General features: G+C 37.4%; 1 protein-coding gene across 2 annotated transcripts in view; it reads right to left on the bottom strand.

Moving 5' to 3' along the window:
• Positions 1-18,630, bottom strand: part of BARD1 (BRCA1 associated RING domain 1) — a 76,975-nt gene that overhangs the window by 52,516 nt on the left and 5,829 nt on the right. For both annotated transcript variants that reach the window (XM_060193952.1, XM_007527941.3), the window contains exons 2-3: positions 10,132-10,188; positions 4,847-4,995 (exon numbers count right to left, since the gene is read on the bottom strand). In XM_060193952.1, the coding sequence (XP_060049935.1) occupies positions 4,847-4,995; positions 10,132-10,188 (206 nt within the window). The remainder of the gene's footprint in view (positions 1-4,846; positions 4,996-10,131; positions 10,189-18,630) is intronic.

Below are 18,630 nucleotides of genomic sequence, written 5' to 3'. Positions count from 1 at the left end.
TTTTGTTATTTTACCAGCTTAGACTTATTAGTGCATCAAAGACCTAGTAATCTCAAAATCTCAAAGGTGCTCAAAGCACAAATCTTTTCTTCTGTATATTCTCTTGCCTCATGTTTTCTGAGCATAAAGTTCTACCACTACAGATATGCCAAGTAAAAGACAGTACCTTACCCAGGTAGGACAAAAGGGGAAAAAAAAATGCTTGAAAATTAATAATTAGTATTTAGCTCTGTAGAAAGGTGAGTGACATGGATCCCTGCCTGGAAAGGTGTCAGACTCCACTTTCTTCCCAAGAAGCCATCTTTGTTCCTAGGGAAAATGGAAGCAATGCCGTGGAAAAGCAATGAACTGACAAATCCAGCTGGACAAAAAATTATGTATCTCATTAAGATGAGGTCCTCCAACATCCTTTCCTTTTAAACATTTTTTTTTTATTATTATCCTTAAGTATTGGATAGAGACAGCTAGAAATCTAGAGGGAAGGGGGTGATAGAGAGGGAGAGACAGAGTGACACCTACCAACATCACTTCAGCACCCGCAAAGCTTTTCCCCTGCAGGTGGGGACTGGGGGCTTGAACTTCGGTCCTTGTGCATTGTCACTCAATGTGCACTCAACCAGGTACGACCAACAATCCTTTTCTATCTAAGCTAGACGTCAGTCACTAAATTCACAAAGAGCTATTTGGAAATTAAACAGTCGGGATAATGTATTCATTCACTAAGACTTTATGTCTAAATTCTACCAGGTCTTTTTTTTTTCCCCCGTAATAAGTGGATTTTAAAACCAAGTCATTTCTGATATAATCTCAAATCTAGAAAAAAGTGTCAAAGTAAAATGTTACAAGAATGGTTTTTGTTTTTAAGAATGAGGATTACAAAGATTTAAAGGTTAATCCTCTGATGATTGTAAAAACCTGTGTTTAATTATTTATTTTTCTCCCACTTACTTTAAACACAGATGTGGACATTTCCAATCAAAAACAAGTTAAATCCTCAAATGTTCAATACTTGCAAGACTTGCAAAATGTACAAGTAAGCCCTTGAAGGAAACTCAAAGCTTGCAAATTGTAACAACATACTCAGTAAACTGAAAATAGCTAAACAGACAACAGATTTCATCCTCAGGTGTGCATATTTTCTTTTCTTTTTTTTTATTCCCATTTTATTTTATTTAGGAATGATAAGAGAGTTGAAACCATCGAATCAGGCTCATATATTTTCTAACTTGTAATAAAGAAGTAAATTAAGAAGGTATACAGTCATGTGATTTATGTGTACACAATTATTTCAATACTCATCTAGTAATAACAAATTTACTCAAGATTTTAATTATGTATCTTGTCCTAACTAATCAAGGGCCGCAACAGGAAGCATGATTGCAAATTTGGGACTTTACACAGCATGTCTAAGTTATGACTGTAAAACACAAAGACTCCACCACTGCTGAGACATAAATCATAGTATTAACAGCTCCAACAGTTTTCATGGGTGAATGCTTCCTAGCATGATAAATGATCATCTTCATAGCATGAAGAACAGTATTGGTCCTTCCTCTACGTAGTACATTTCTTAATGATGACATTTAAAAAGAATTTTGTTTTCTGAATTTAAGTATTTCCAAGCACACCACAAAATATCCAGCAGAGATGCACATGTGGCTAAGCAACTGCCTAGCCAAGTTTTCTCTTAAAATTTAATAATAAACTATAGAAAAGAGAGGCAATTAGAAAATGTGATTTAGCTATCATTAATCTACATCAAAGGATTATAATGATGTACATTGTGTGCCTTTCAAATTATTCTCTATTATAGGTTTCACAACAGAAGTTGAGAAATCTCTTTGACAAACTAGTCCCTTATTAAAAATCAAAGGAAAGTACTCTGCTACCATCTGTACAACATTAACGCCTTCACTGATAATGATTATTTTTGTAAGTTAAGAAGTATTCAGTTCTTAAAAAAAAACAAAACCAGCAATTCAAACACTCATCTTCATCTATTATAAAAAAAAAAGTCAGAGCATATATGAAACACTATATAATTCACTACAGAAAGACCAGCATCTTTTCTGCAAACAGAAAAGGAAATTGTGATCCTATGAAAGCTTAATCAAAGTATTTCTTTAATGTCACCAACATCAACACATGCTTTACAGAAATTGACCAGCACCTGCAAGGTCTGATTTAATATGAGGAGAACAAGAGAAAATAAAAACTTTTAAATTTAACTCCATTAGAACAAAGGAGAGACTATGTGAAAAAGAATAAGGTAAAATTAGCCATAAACGGTTGTCAGAAAAATTTATGACAATCTCTTTAAAGTACACTGAACCGAGAAAAATCTGTTCAAGCACTTAGAAGCACACTTCAGAAAATATTACTATAAATCAAGCTTCTTTATCCGCACTATACCATATACTATGTCTCTGATTTGACAAGTTCTTCCTAATTACCCACCTTAATTACAGCAATTATATATTTTATAGTAAATGCAAGTAGGGAAGTTCATTTGGATAATAAATTATGAGCTACAGGGTTTTTTTTTAATTTAAAAGTATGTGAAAAGTCCAACCATCCTACTTAATCCATCAGCAGCAGCTTGACCATTTAAAAGAGTCATATGGTTTTGGACACAGACCTTGGGGGTCACTGAATCTAATACCCTTATGATGAGAATATCCCTCAATTTCCTCATTAATAAGAGAAAATCAAGGGGCCAGGACATGGCACACCTGGTTAAGCACAGACATTACAGTGTGCAAGGACCAGGTTCAAGCCCTGGCTCCCCACCTGCAGGTATCTGTCTTGTCTCTTTCCCTCTCTATTTCCTCCACTCCTCTCAATGTCTCTCTGGCTCTACCCAATAATAAATAAAAATATTTTAAAAAGAGAAAATCAAGATCATTTGTCCTGAACTAGTAGTTCCCTTTACTTATTCACTAAATCTTTTTATACCATTTTAGTTTTGCTACTATTTGAATCTAACATAAAGTAATTTCATTCAACAAGCTATAAAAATAGAGGGGGAAAATACCTTCAAATGCTTGTTGGCATTATTTTGTTTTGGGAGATCTCAGGAAGAAAAGTTGTTGACAATGAAAAACTTAAACTCAGTAGAAAACATTTGTTTTTAGAAAACACAGAATTTACAGCTTTGGATAGGAAAGTATATTCTAACATGTTTATACCCTAGATTTATGATTATGTTCTAAAAAAAAAAAAAAAATAGCAAAGGACAGGCCAGAAGATGGTTTACTCACTGGAGCATCAACTTGGCCATTTGTGTTTGAGCTGCTGGTTGAACACCATGCAAGGTCACCAAGGGAAAGAAACTCTGTAATGCTGCCCTATTTTTCCTTCTCTCTCACTCACATTCTCTGCCTCTCTCCCTCCATTTTTACCGGAACATGAAAAGAAAAAAAAAAAAGAAAGAAAGACCTATGTTGGGGGGAGAAGGTCTGCTAGAAATGGAACAATTACACAAGCACAAGTAGTTAAAAACAAAAACAAAAAAAAAAGGATGCTACCATTTTATCATTATACAGTGAATTTCTGGGTCCAAAACCAAAGAATCTGTTTTAAAATACTTTATCATAAAATAATGGAAAATCTAATACAATAATCAGATAAGTAGATTTTACAAAGTTTTTCATTATATACTGTGACTTATATTCTTTTCGTTGTGATTTATAGCCTTAAAAATGTAAGACTCGAACGTTTTCCTTGTTTATTCTGTCCAATCAGCTTAACCTTTTGTACTTGACAACATCATCATGTTGGCAATCTAAGATCAAAAGATATAAAAGCAAAAACCCAACTATTTTATGTCTGCATTATCAATCATTGATGGCATCAAGAAAAAGTTCTTCAATAAACACAAGCTACAATAATGTGAACAGGCTTAAAAGAAAAGGCAATTACTCTAATTATGAAGACTGAAAACACTTTACTTTCCTTCCACAGCTGATCAGTTCTCAACAGAAAGCACAATGGGAAGATGTATAGTTAACACACAAAGTGTAAGAACAATTTGAAAAACATTAACCCCTATTTAAGCAGAAAATAAAATGAATTTTAGATTTTTTTTTTAAATGTCATCTAATTAATGCAGTCTGAAAAAGTGATCCATAGAAGAATGTTCTATTCTAGCCTGAAAAAATGTGTCTAAATAAATTAAGGGCTATTAAGGACTATATCATTATTCCATATATTATACAAAAATTATCTAACTATAAAAAGCAGGTGGTAAAAGTCTCTGAACTGACAAAAGAAATGGGCTGGGGCTGAGGAGACAGCATAATGATTATGCAAAAGACATTCATGCCCAAGGCTCTGCAATCAGGGGTTCTGTCTCTAGCACCACCACAAACCACAGCTGAGTAGTGCTTTGGGCCTCTCACTAAATCTTTCTATCTCAATTGCTCTCATTAAAATAAGTAAATAAAGTGATAAGTAAATACTTTAAAAAAAAAAAAAAGGCTGTTTCTCAAGTGTCTAGTACCGCCTCCATGTGCCACCATAATTTAACCTCTCTGTACCTGGTACCTAAGCTTCTCTTTTATAAAAAATATATAGTGAGAGCTAGATATCAATATCTCTAAATTATCTGTTATTTATAACATAACTCCAAACACAGAAAATCTACAAACCTGACATGTCAAAGTCACCCGGGGCCACTGCATATGCCAGAGTGTAACACTGTTCCAGTTATTCTCCCTCTCATGAAATAAATAAGCAAGTCAAATTAAAAAAAGAAAAGAAAGAGGAAGAATAAGAAAAAATGCAAAATACGTTAATTCAAAACCCATGTTCAAGACAAATTCAAAAACACAGTCACACTTCTCACCTGAAAGATTACTGTCATGCAGCAAATTCCGAAGCTTACTACAAAGCTGAATCATGCTGTCCAGTTGTCTATTTATCTTCACATCTTGTATCCATGCTGGGGTATTACACACTGGGCATTCGGATCCAATGCAGTCACTTACACAATTACTTCAAAAAGAATAAAAAACGCATGTACATATCAATACATTCAGAAAAATGTGAATTTAAGAAAACAGAGCTTAAATATGGGTAAATAAAAGTTTGTTTTAACAATGGTGAATATAGCTTATTTGTTAAGATTACTATCCATGCTATAGCCCTGAAATGTTATAATCTTATAAAATGTTATATACAGCTGATAATCTCACTCACCTATGGGGGGAGTTCACTTCACAAGGGGTGAAACAGGTCTGCAGGTGTCTATCTTTCTCTCTTCCTCTCTATTTTACCCTCCTCTCTCAATTTCACTGTTTTATCCAAAAAGGAAAGAAAAAAAGAAAGAAAGAAAGGAAGGAAGGAAGGAAGGAAGGAAGGAAGGAAGGAAGGAAGGAAGGAAAGAAGGAAGGAAGGAATAATACAAGGTTAAAAACCCAGTTGCCTGTTGTCTATCACAGCAGATCCAGGGACTCAGAAGAGCGAGAGGTGGGGCAGGGAGCTAGTGTCTTGTGACAGAAGAAAGGGAAGGATGACTGGGCAGAGGTTGAAGCAGACTGACATACTGAGGCAATCTGGAGAAAGGGAGAACTGTACGCTTATGACAATAATCCTGTAAAGCAACATTTCCTCAACAAAGTGAAGCTGAAATTTAAAAAGAGAGAGAATGATACCTGTACACGCACAAAAATCTAAGCCGAAAGTTTATATAACTTGCAACAAAGATACTCTACATAGCCAGAACACAAGAAGTTCAGGGATGTTTTAGATTCCAAGCTATAAGGAATTGAAAGAAGCCTGCATTTGTCAAGTTGTGGCTCAGTATCAAAGAACATTCATAATTATCTAAAAACGTTATGAAAATATTCCCTTTTTACAATCTTACACATGAATCTAAAGGACATATCACAACATATTAAACATGTAAGCAGATATGAGAATTGAGTTGTCTTCTAATCAATTAGACAATAAAGAGATTTTCAGAAAAATGTAAAATAGTGTCAGTCTTCTCATTATTTTTTTCCTTTGGTCAGTACAATGCTTATTTTCCCTTTAGAAACTATTATTGGGGCTGGGCGGTGGCGTACCGGGTTACACGCACATAGTACGAAGTTCAAGGACCCACATAAAGGTCCTGGTTCAAGGCCCTGGTTCCCCAACTTCATTTGTGAAGGAGGTCACCTCACAAATGATGAAGCAGGTCTGCAGGTGTCTATCTTTCTCTCTCCCTCTCAATTTCTCTGTCCTATCCAAAAATTGAAGGAAAAAAAAAAAAAAAAGGCCGCAGGAGCAGTGAATTCGTAGTGCAGGCCCTAGTGATAACCCTGGAGGCAAAAAGGAAAAAAAACCCTGGGGGTTGGGTACTGCCACACCTAGTTAAGCACACATGTTGCTATGTGCAAAGACACAGGTTCAATGAAGCCCCCAGTCCCCACCTGGCAGGGGGAAAGCTTTATGAGTAGTGAAACAGGCCTCCAGGTGTCTCTGTTTCTCTTCCTCTCTATCCCCCTCCCCTCTTGATATATTGCTGTCTCTTCCAAATAAAAATATATTTTTAAATGTTTTAATCTTTATTTATTAGAGACAGCAGAAATGTAAAGGGAAGGGAGCGACAAAGGAGGAGAGAGAGACACCTGCAGCCCTGCTTCACCACTCGTGAGGCTTTCCCCCTGCAGCTGGGGACTGGGGGATGGAACTTGGGTCCTTGTGCATTGTAACATGTGTGCTCAACCAGGTGTGACACCACCCAGCCCCTTAAAGATAATTTTTAAAAGAAATTATTATGAGTACTAATATGTGATGGGTTTATTATTGCTTTTGAATTAGCATCTTTAAAATGACTTCCTTTGGGGACCAAAAGACTGCTCACCAGTAAGGATGCCTGCGATGATATGTGTGCGACTAGAGTTCAAATCCTAGTACCGCTGGCAGGTTCTCTGTCAATGGAGGAAGCTGTAGTATCTCCTCCCTCAATCAGCTTACCTAAATAAAAAAATTGGGGGCCTTATGGTGGTGCACATGGTTGAGAGCATATATTACAGTGCTCAAGGACCTAGGTTCAAGCTCCTGGGCCCCACCTGCAGGGGGAAAGCTTCACAGGTGTCTTTCACCCTCTCTATATCACCCTTCCTCTCAATTTCTGGCAGTCTCCATCCAATAAAGATTATAAAAATATTAAAATCAAGGAAGAATTTTTTTCAAAGTTACAATGAAGAAATTATGAGTGAGCCCAGTTGTACCCCAAAAATAAAAGTTACTTTAAATGTTACCAGTTTATATGGTAAACACACAGACACATCTAAAAGCAAAAACTCTTTGGAATCTACAGGTTTAAAAAGTAAAGGGGGGAGGGTAAGTAAAGTGGTATAAAACCAAACTGAGTCCCCTTACCATAAGCGCTTTAATATCTTCAAGAGAGTGCATGGAAAACTCTTTTTTCTTAAATTTATAAAAAGGAAACACTGACAAAACCGTAGGATAAGAGGGGTACAACTCCACACAATTCCCACCACCAGAACTCCATAGCCCATCCCCTCCATGGGCAACTTTTATCAAGGCCTGGCATGAATTTACTATGCAACCACCCTACAACTGTTAATGACTTTAAAGTACAACTGAGGGGAAAGATGGCCTCACCGAAAAAGAAAAGAAACAAAAATTAACAGAAATACATTCCCGATGGAAGAAACAACAATGCAAAAGTCCTGGGACAGCAGTAAGCTCGGCAGATTTAATGAGTTAAAGGAGAAGGTTAGCTGGAAAGTGGGAGCCAAAAGAAAGAGCAGCCTGAGAGGCAAACAAGAACTAGATCCTTTTCAGGGTCTTGTGGACCTTAGTGCTGTGTGGATGCCATTCTAGTCACAGAAGAAAAAACAGAGAATCTTAAGGAGGGTAAGGAAGGATATGAATGCCATCTCTGACTGAAATGCAGAAAATAGAGACCAGTTACGAACATACTGCACTAGTGTGAGGATGGGTGATGTGATGGGCCAGAATGGGAAAATATAGTAAGTAAAAAAGAAAAGTGAGGGCATCTTCAAGATTCAGGGCACATTTTCATGTGGAACTGACAGATCTGAATGAAGTGAGCTGAGGAGGAGTGGGAGTGGGCTAAGAAGGTATGAAGGCAGTCAAGGGTGACCTGTGTCTTTTGCCGTACTCGGCAGTGGGTGGCACCACTTACTGCTTGCTATCAACTCCCAAGGCTGAAGCAGTTTGAAGGGGGGATTATCAGCAGATCTGCTCTGCACATATCAAAACTGAAATTCCTTTTAATCATCCAAACAGAAAGTATGAGGTAAGCAGCCATGCTACTTCCTACCCCATCCTCCTGTAGAATGGGTCCCATTGGGAGTCGGGCTGTAGTGCAGCGGGCTAAGCGCAGGTGGCGCAAAGCACAAGGACCGGCATAAGGATCCTGGTTCGAAGCCCAGCTCCCCACCTGCAGGGGAGTCGCTTCACAGGCAGTGAAGCAGGTCTGCAGGTGTCTTTCTCTCCTCCTCTCTGTCTTCCCCTAACCTCTCTCCATTTCTCTCTGTCCTATCCAACAATGACAACAATAATAACTACAACAATAAAACAACAAGGGCAACAAAAGGGAATAAATAAAATAAATATATATAAAAAAAAGAATGGGTCCCATTAAACCGATGGGATTTTCTAAGAAAATTGGGACACCAATGCAGCTACCTCCTACACATCCTCAGCACACTGAAATAATATATTGAAACTATTTGCATGTCTGATTTAACTTGATATTGTAGTTTGCTCATACTAGTCACATAGTCATAATGTCATAATAATTAAAAGATTGAGTTAAGGAGCCTATATGCTAACTCTGTCTCACAGAAATTAAATGAAGACACTCAGTCCTTTAATTGATTTCTCCTGAGAAAGAGCAAGGCTGAGTTAAAAGTCTAGTAAGCCAGGACTTTCATGTTATTTCATGTAATTTCTCAGTAACAGTTATGAGTTAGACCAAGTTTCCCCATTTCCAAAACCTCTCTCAAAAGACGTTTAAGTCCAAATCCTTAGTACCTGGAAATGTGACTTTACTTGTAAATAGGGTCTTTGCAGATGACCAAGTTAAAATGAGATCATCAGGATGAGCTCTAACCATGTGTGTGTGTGTGTGTGTGTGCGTGCGCGTGCATGTGCGTGTGTGTGTGTGTGTGTGCGTATTGGGGGGGGAGAAAGAGAAAAATTTATGGGTGGTTAATGGATATTTAATTTAATTAATTAATTAATTATTTTACCAGAGCACTGATCAACTCTGGCTGGTGGTGATGTGGAAATTGAACCTGAGACCTTGAAGCCTCAGGCATGAGAGTCTCTTTGCATAACCATTAAGCTAAGGACCCCCACTGGGTTAATGGTTTACAGTGCAGCTGACACATGGAGATAATTTCTCTGTTCCCCAAGATTATTTCCCTTCAGAACACTCTTACCCAAAACTTACTTAGGTGCTTCTCCCCACCCCCTGCCGTTATGCAACCTAACTGCTATTCATATCAAAGGAAGAAATTTGGACAAAGAAACAAACATGACAGAAGGGAAACATACTATCATGAATATGTAATGGCAAAGACTGTCAATACAGTTAAAAACCAAGGAATGTCAAAGACTTAGAAACTCTTCCAAAAGGTAAGAAAGAAGCATTAAGCAAATTCCCTCAGGCCTCCCAAGGAAACAACACTGCTAAGAACTCGCTCTGGAACTTCTACTCTCCACAACTTTGAATCAACACATTTCTATTGTTCTAAGACATCTGCTTGTGGGTACCCTGTTTCAACAGTCCTAGAAAACTAGTACAGTAATTATAAAGAAAAAGACTTCCATAATGTAGAAAGGCTTGATTTAAAATTAAGGGAAAGACAAACAGATATGCATATGAATAATGTAACACATGCTAATTTTCCACCCACACTTAGTAATGCTATCCTTTGTAACTTTCAGCAAATCCATTTTGAACTTTGATTTTTATATTTCATAATTGTAAATTAAAAAATTTATAGGAATCAAGATGAGATAATGTCCAGTACTTTTTTTTTTAACAAGCAATGAGAGTTACAGGAACACAGTAACATTACTCTTAGTCTTGGTTAAATGACTATAGCCTAGTTAAAACATAGCTACACATGTTTTACTCACCTACAGAAGATGTGTTCACATCCTCCTAAACACACAGGTTCTCTCAAGATATGAGTGCTGTTTGAAAGAAAGAAAATAATATCTGGCTCATTATTAAATAAATATTTTATATCTTAACATTTCATAAATCCAAGGCCAAACACCAATATACTTCTTCTCAAAACAGAAGCTATAAAGGACGTATTTGTTTGAAAGGGTATAATTTTATATCATCACTTATCTGCTGAACCCAAACAGTAACTACCAAACTCAGTATAAATTGTTAGAGTTTTATAATTCATATGTGGGGGAGTTAAGGAAAAAGAACAACTTTGTTGAAGTATCTTTGAACCACCTGCTGCTTCTTTTAACTACTAAGATAAATCTTCACAGAAGGATTCAAGTGCAGACCATAAATCTCAAAATAAGACCCTTAAGTAGAAAGATTATAACAATGTATTTTCCAACAGAAAAGATGTCTGAAAGTGAAACGGATACTAACTGTACAGGGTGCTGCGACAAGTATCAACCAGAACTGCCCCGGGAAAATCAAGACATCTGCTCACCATGACCGGAAGAAACTGTAAGACAATATTGGCTTCTGACATTTTTTAAGTAGTCATCTTATCTTACACAGATGGCTTGTCAAAAATACTGCCATCCTATCAGTTCACAGTGAGTGAATTGTGTTTTGTTCCCTGTGTAATTACAAACAGGAATCATCAGATTGGCAGTCTGCAGACTGAATGAGATTCGTATCACTGGGGCAAGATAAAAAAACACAATTCTTCTCAATTGTGTCCATCAAAATACCTGTGACTTTTGATAAAACTACAAAGTTAATAGAACTTACTAATAAACACACAAGAAGTTATTATATCCAGAGGGTAGAGTAGCAGGAGCAAACAGAAGAAAAACTTTTAAAGGAAGAAGAAGAGCATTTCTGTGTTTGGCTTATTACGGTGACCCTAGAACCTTTAGGAATTTATACCACTGTTAACCAATTACCTTTGTACACATACCATACAACAAAAACAATTTTCCATTTTTTGAAATATCACACACATAACGCGGCACATTTTAATAAATATCAACATTAAAATGAAACTGAACTCCTGGAAAGACTACTAAGAACTAAATACACTCTCACAGTGTTATTCTCAACATACCAAAAAATGGTGCCCAGTGACATTATAAACCCATTACTTTAAAAACAAAAAACACACACACTACACTATTACAATTTTTTCTACAGAGTAGAACATAGAGACAAAAGTACTAGCTTATAATATCTCAGCTTCATTTGTGATTCTGGCACTTAATATGATCTGTTGCTTTACACTACTTCTGTGACTTATGTTTATTAGACCTACTGAACCTAACCTCTAACCCCCCCATTAGTGTCAACTGACTAACTCACAAACCCTGACTCTAAGATGCCAAGTGGTGTTACTCATCTCTTATCATAATATCCTTGCTCTCTTCTATCCCACTTCCCTGAACAAACATCACGCTGACCTGCACCTTTAGGTTTTTCTCTACCCTTAGAGAAAACCAGATTTAGCCCATTAGCTCCCTGGATTTTATATCCAGCTGAAACCAGAGTTAACTACCACCACTTCTAATTCTACTGACCGCTGAAGAGGCTCATGAATGTTGGCCTATAATATTAGACAAGCCCCAATATCCAATCATTTCCTGACAGCTCTATAATTATTATAAAAATTCAAATAGGAGACTCAGGACATTCCAGAATGGATTAATACACTGGATTCTCAAGAAGCATGAGATGCCAAGTTCAGTCCCCAGCATTACATGTGCCAGAGTGGTGTCCTAATTCAATCTTAGTCCTCTCCCTCTCCCTTTCTCTCTCTCTGTCTCTCTATAATAAATAAACAAATTTTTAAAAATTGAGAAAGGGTTGGGGAGATTGAGCAGGAGTTACATAAGACTTGCATGTTCAAAATCCCAGATTTGATCCTTGGCACCACCAATAGGCACAGATGAATGGTGTTCTGGTTTAAAAAATAATAATAAAGAAAAAGTTAAGAGAGCTATGTCTACCAATGTGATATATCAGTTCTTAGTGACCCACTAAATAAATAGCTATTCAAAACAATCTTCATGCTACTGAAACTCTGAAGTGCAGTGAAGTCAAACATGATTACCACACAGACCAACTCCTATCTCTCCAGCCCAGATTCTTAACTTTTCCTCCAGGTTCAAGAGAAAATATACCCTTCAGTCATTCTTCCTCCCTATAACGTACTGTTCTTAATAGCTGAAGTCCCATGTCTTCTCTGGTTCCTAACATAATCTATTCACATAGAGTATTCATATATTCGCTCTATCTACATCATTATAGTCACCTTTCTTCTTCTAGCTTATCCATACATGTACAGGTTATCATTTCTTCAACAGAAAAGGGGGAGAAAACTCTTTTTCTGTCTCATATAAATTCTTAAGTAAAGGTTCTGTACCAATATACCATCACGTCTATCCCATTACTTGACTAGCTTTCCTTCCTACTACTGAACCAAGTTGCTTTTCAAAGCATTTTTAGTCATCATTCTACATGACCTATTTAGGAAATAATACTCACCACAACCTCTTTCTGAAACCTTTTACTAAGTTTTAACTTTTGACAGTACATTTATCTGCCTATTTCAGCATTTTCTTAGCACCTTCTTTTCCTGTATCTCAATGTAGAGCTGCCCAGAGGCTGCAGTGATAGCCTTCAGGCTTTCACGGACAAAACTTGGCTCAATATTTTCTGTTTCATAACATAAATTACCTTTCTAAGATATAAAAAGAACCAAAGTATTTGGCTGTAGAAATAGTCATGATGCACGTTTGCATAGAAAAAACAGAAAAAAACATGTCATGACTTTTCTGACAACTCAATGGTATGAAATATCTTAAGGGTATCAAAAATAGGAGAAAAAAGATACTAGGAGTATCAAGAAATGTTAGTGTAGGGAGACCTTCAAAATGATATTGAAAATGATTTTGTACTGAGTTCTAAACCCTGCCATCTTCCACAGCAGAAAGTTATTAGATAATAGGTAACAAGGAAACTCATCTTTCAGAGTAAACACTTGGGAAGTCAATAAACTTCAAAATTGGGGAAATAGGAAAAAGAAATACCAGTAAAAAATATTACCTTGGAATGTTGAGTTAAATGCAATTCTTCAACTATGAAAGATGAATGAAAGGGTGAAACTTAAGGGTAAGAAAGAATGTGCCAAAGGAATGCTTACACACACACACACACACACACACACACAGTGCTGTACTCTGATGTGGTACCAAAGGAATGCTTACACACACACCACACATGTCGGGGAAATTGTGAGGATGTGGTTAAGCTTGGCAGGGCTCACAAAGCACCCTGCATTCCTGATACTATGGCCTATCTGCATAATCAGTTTTGCCTGAAAGATCCCCACCCATTCCATTCCTTTGATCTGTCTTCTTTCTACCCTCAAGACCCTCCCTGCCTGAAGGGTAGTATTAATCCTACCAGTTAAAACCCTCACAACAGTTGCTAAGAAAGTTTCTACCTTCCCAGCCCTTTTTGCCTTTCTCCGCCCCTTTCCTAGCCATTTCCGTTTCCGACTTGCTACTTCCAGGTCTGCCCTTTAAAATCCTTGACTCTCTGATCAATAAAGATATTGCATTGCCTCGCTGCCACATGTTTGGTTCCTGAGTCATCTCCCTCAAGTCGCTGAGTGAGCAGCAGCCCAGGCTGGCTCCAGTCAAGTTCTCTCCAATCCAGAGAGTACACGCCTGGGAAGAGGCACCACCACGCTAGCCCGGCACGTGCGCGCGCGCGTGCACGCACGCACGCACACACACACACACACACACACACACACACCACACACACACTGCTGTACTCTGATGTGGTACCAAAGCTCAAACTCAGGCTCTTGAGCATGATAAGGTACACACCATACTGGGTAAGCGATTTCCTGGGTCATGACTTTCAATTAAAAAAAAAATTGATAATGGGCTGGGTGGTGGTGCATCTGATTGAGTTTCCCCATCCCCACCTGCAAGGGAAAAGTTTCATGAGTGGTGAAGCAGTGCTGCAGGTGTCTCTCTCTCTTCCTCTCTATCCAACCCTTCCCTCTTGATTTCTGGCTGTCTCTATCCAATACATAAATAAAGATAATTTTTTTTTAAATATTGATATTATAAAGTTAAAGTTCTTTGTAATCTGTTAACTTCCCACTCCAGCAACCTTTTCTTTAACTGTTCAAGGAAACCTCTGCACTTTTACCAGGCTCGTGTCAATACCATCTTTTTTTTTTAAGATCATTTTATAATTTTATTGTTTTTTTTACATTAGCATTTTAATACTGACTTACAGAATTATAATAGGGTATATAAGTGCACACTTTTCCCACCACCAGAGTTCTGTGTCCCCATCCCCTCCACTGGAAACTGTAGTAGTTCTCCCAAGGTCACAGAGATGTCAGTACCATTTCTTAATTACCTTCTGTTCAATTCCAATCCCAGAACTGTCCAGACTGCTCTCCTCAGAACTGAATACATTTCTTCTCCCATCAAAACTATTCAAACCCAATACATTATGCACCAAAACAGTTTCCACAATACTATAATAATTGTGAAACTAAAAAAAGAAGCACAGCAATTCTTAAGATTATAGTATCTATCTGATCACTTAGACAAAGCCTGGTCCATTCATCACATATGGAAAGAGCCTAATTTAACTGCATTATTTCTTGAGGTGCTTATAGTTTCATAAGCTAAATTAACAATATATGATATTGATAAGGATATATATATATATATATAATAACTGTTAGCACCTTTTTGTTTGATATACACATTAGTAAGAAAGGGAAAAAAAATCCAGAAGAATGAGAAAGGACATTTGCATGGTAACAAGATTTCTGTGCCTCGAAAACTCAGCTGTTCCTGTTCCCATCTCCAGTCACAGTTTTGCTACTTTCCATGTAGCTGATTTGGAAAGGCTGGTACAGTTGGTGAACTATATAGCCAAAGGAAGAACTGACTCAGTATTGAAGACTAATTTTTTTTCTTCCAAAAAAAGGTCCTCTTAATATAAAATTTCCTTTGCAAAGAAAATTAAAATGAAAGTGAATTCAGCTGAAATTACAATACTGAAGCAGACCTATTTCTGAACTGAATGGCTCCATAAGCTCCCACAAGAGATCGACTGCTGTTTAATATTACATAAAATGGGTACCACAATGCTCTTACACTGCAGAAAATCCCCAAGGTATCCTCAAATGTGGGCCAACACCATAATGCACAAGCCTTCCAAGTCAATTAAACAATGTGTTGTATTTGTCTTTAGGATAATTAAACAAGATCATTAACAAGTAAGGGAGATGGATAGCAAAAAAAGATCTTATTTGGGCTATTTTGCATGGCAAATTCAAGTAAACCAAAAAAAGGAAAACCATGAAATTATGCATAATTGCTCGGTGTCAGTAGACTTTTGATAAACCAATAAATTGAATTTCCAAAAAAAAAGTCACAAAGGCAATAAAATTCTATTGATGACAAATTATAGTAGAATCTACTACTATGAAACAGATGAGCCACTGAGACTACCAATGTATGCCCAATCCAAATAGTTTTTATTCTGTCTTCTATTCCCTTTCTCCAAAATATTAGCTAAGTAATAGATAATATTCCTTCTTTAAGACTTCACCTCTCCTACTTGATGTTCAAAAGTTGCATTTTTTTTTTTAATTATCTAGATGTAGGTACTCCTCTTCATATGTTCATTTCTACCCTACTCACATCCAAAAAAATAAATAGATAAATAAATGTGTCCACAGAATTGGTATGCCTGTGGTCATAGGTTCAATCCATAGTACTACCTTATTCCAGAAGTAACCAGCACTCTGATCTTTCTCTTTCTCGCTAACCTTTCTCATCCTATCACAAACAAAATAATAAATCAAATGACTGGGGGAGATAATATAATGGTTACCTCTCACAAACAAAATAATAAATCAAATGACTGGGGGAGATAATACAATGGTTATGCAAACTACTTTCAAGCCTGAGGCTCAGAGGTCCCAAGTTTAATCCCCACAACCACCATAAACAAGAGTTACACAGTGTTCTGGTAATAATAAAATTAAAAAAGAAATAAATCTCTATAGAGGGGGAAAAAAAAAAACTTTTGCCATGCGTGTGCCCCAGATTTGATCCTGGCTGCCACCATACCATGAAAACTTCGGGGCTGTGGTATCTTTTCATCTCTGCATCTGTGATTCTTTCCATCTGAAAAAAAAGCTGAGCTGCAACAGTGAGACTCGAACAAAAAGAAAAAGGGAAGGAAGGAAGGAAGGAAGGAAGGAAGGAAGGAAGGAAGGAAGGCAGGCTTATTTAAAGATAAATTACATGCACAGCACTATGACAAGAAAGGTGAACCCATCTTGTGGCCCAGGAGGTACAACAGGTACAGTACCCAAGCAGGAAGCATGGGGCCTTGAGTTCAATCCCTAGTTCCAAAGTGACACTCTAGTTCTCACTCTACCTATCTTGTCTATAAATAAATGAATCTAGAAACAAAGAAGAAATATGAACCTGTCTTTATGAAGTAAATGTATAATATACTGAAAGGACAGAGGCCAAACAAAATCACAATACCACATAAACAAATATGCCCCACAATTCGGAGGATGACTGCTGAACAATGACCTATGCCCATCTCTATAAATACATTAAAGTTCAACAAGAAGTTTAAGACCACATTTTGTATACAACAAGCACTAAGAATTGTGGAAACTGAAAACTGAAGAGAGTCTGGAAAAGCAATTACTGCATTTCCTTCATGTTGAAGACACCAGAGTCACAGGAAAGTTACAAAACATTGATCTCCTTAAAGAAAAATGACATGAACCAACAGAATAGTCTGTTCAGCTAAGCTGTTAATCACTATGACCTTACCCTGTCTTAACTCCCTGCCCACCTGACTCACTCCACTTTACTCACTTTACTTGACAATCCCTTTTAACACAGTGTTACTTGTTAATACATTCCACTTAGCTAATCTATAAAAATCTAACCAAGGCTATGAATATCAAGTAGGCCAGACAGCAGGGGTGCTCGATGTGCACACACTGATTACTATGCTCAAGGACCCAGGTTCCAGCCACCCCACATACACACACCTGCAAATAGGAAAAAGGTCAGCGGGTGTCTCTCTCTCTCCTCTATTTCCCCTCCCCTCTCAATCTCTCTCTGGTCTATCAAAGATGAGATTTGAAATTAGGGTCAAAAATCCATACTATTAACTACTAAGCAATGCTGCCTGAAAATATAAGATAAAACATTATTGTTTTAAAATATTTTCTTTATTTTATTCTTGAAAGAGATGTAGAGAAAGAGAAAAAAAAAAATAACCAGAGCACTGCTCAGCTCTGGCCTATGGTGGTACAGGGGATTGAACCCAGGGCTTTGGAGCCTCAGGCATGAGAGTCTCTTTGCATAACATTATGCTATCTACCCCCCCCCCCCCAAGAAAAAACACTGATCTTGATCACTGGGTGTTTTGTTTTGAGGAAATGCTGTTCTACAAGACTGCCAGTGGCAGAGGAGTAAAGTTGCAATTCTTCCCAAGGCAGGTATCAGCACACCTCACCAAAGACCAAGGTACCCTCTCCTTCTATGGCCCTGCCACCCCCATCGCCCCCATCCCCCACTCCCCCTTTGACCTCCCTCTTTTGTGTTCTTGGATGTACTGAAACAGATCACAGTTTATTAATGTTTCACCTATATTTTCATTCCTTTGTTTCTTAAACCCCACTTATGAGTGAAGTAAGATAATTTGGGGTGGGGAAGGTCACCTATTAAAAATTACAGTATCATTTTTTTTTACTAGACGTTAATTCAAAAAGTGCTAGATATCCAAACTACAATCGCCACAATTGTGAATCCTCTCCTCCCAAAATATCAAAGGTTCCTAATTATTTTAACTCACAAAACAATGTCACGTGGCACCTGGACTTATTTTACACCATAGCTCCTGTTTTTTGGCCTCCTTTAGGAACATATTATCACTATACTTGCTGCCAGCCTCTCACATGATATGGTCTTCCTGTATCACCCACCCCCCCACCCCCCCAAATCTTTAAATAGCTTCTATCTGGCTGTGAAGCTTGAATCTAACACAAATGTCACAACTGGTCTCTTGAACAATTCCATCAGCTTCTTCACCTTGGAAACATACTTGTGTTAAAGGTCAAGAAAGAATGCCCCGTAATGTAGCCAGTCCACCCCACCAGAAAGTAATGCTTGCTGCAAAATATACCCAATGTGCTACACAAGACAGATGACAGCTGCAAGCTGAATGTGAGGGTAATCGGGGTAATCACTAGTCCACTGGTAGAACTTTCAAACTCTGTAAAAGGACATATTGACACACAATTTCAAATAATATGACATTGCTTTGAATGGTGGATAGCAGGAGCAAGAAGTAGAATAGCCTGAGCTGCTCCTTTCAAGCAG

The sequence above is a fragment of the Erinaceus europaeus genome, chromosome 7 (genome assembly GCF_950295315.1).
Source record: "Erinaceus europaeus chromosome 7, mEriEur2.1, whole genome shotgun sequence".
Classification (NCBI taxonomy): domain Eukaryota; kingdom Metazoa; phylum Chordata; class Mammalia; order Eulipotyphla; family Erinaceidae; genus Erinaceus; species Erinaceus europaeus.
The sequence above is the reverse complement of the archived record's forward strand: the minus strand, read 5'-3'. Positions and strand labels throughout refer to the sequence as shown.